This window comes from Eurypyga helias, unplaced genomic scaffold (genome assembly GCF_000690775.1).
Source record: "Eurypyga helias isolate BGI_N326 unplaced genomic scaffold, ASM69077v1 scaffold29331, whole genome shotgun sequence".
In the NCBI taxonomy this organism is placed as follows: Eukaryota; Metazoa; Chordata; class Aves; order Eurypygiformes; family Eurypygidae; genus Eurypyga; species Eurypyga helias.
Genome location: NW_010230617.1, coordinates 2,035 through 2,257, shown reverse-complemented (window position 1 = coordinate 2,257; position 223 = coordinate 2,035). Strand labels below are relative to the sequence as shown.

The window sequence follows — 223 nt, the reverse complement described above, 5'->3', positions numbered from 1 at the left end:
GCCCCTGGCCGCTGCCGCTCTCCCGAGGCTGGCTGAGCCCTTCCAGCCATGGCTCTGGCTCCAAGGGCTGTGTCCTCTGGGCTGGTCATTTCTGTACTCACTGGGGACGTGACCGACTGCTCTTCCAGCAGCATCTCCACCACGCTCCGTGATCCTGGACTGTCGTCACATCAGCAGCATTGATTACACGGCGGGGGGGGGGCTGGGAGAGCCGCTGGCGGGG

General features: G+C 65.9%; 1 protein-coding gene across 1 annotated transcript in view; it reads left to right on the top strand.

Annotated features, from left to right (window-relative positions):
* Window positions 1-223, top strand: part of SLC26A11 (solute carrier family 26 (anion exchanger), member 11) — a gene marked incomplete at both ends in the record, with an annotated part of 4,694 nt that overhangs the window by 3,727 nt on the left and 744 nt on the right. The window contains one exon of the mRNA XM_010160817.1: window positions 132-217. Coding sequence (XP_010159119.1) covers window positions 132-217 — 86 coding nt within the window. The remainder of the gene's footprint in view (window positions 1-131; window positions 218-223) is intronic.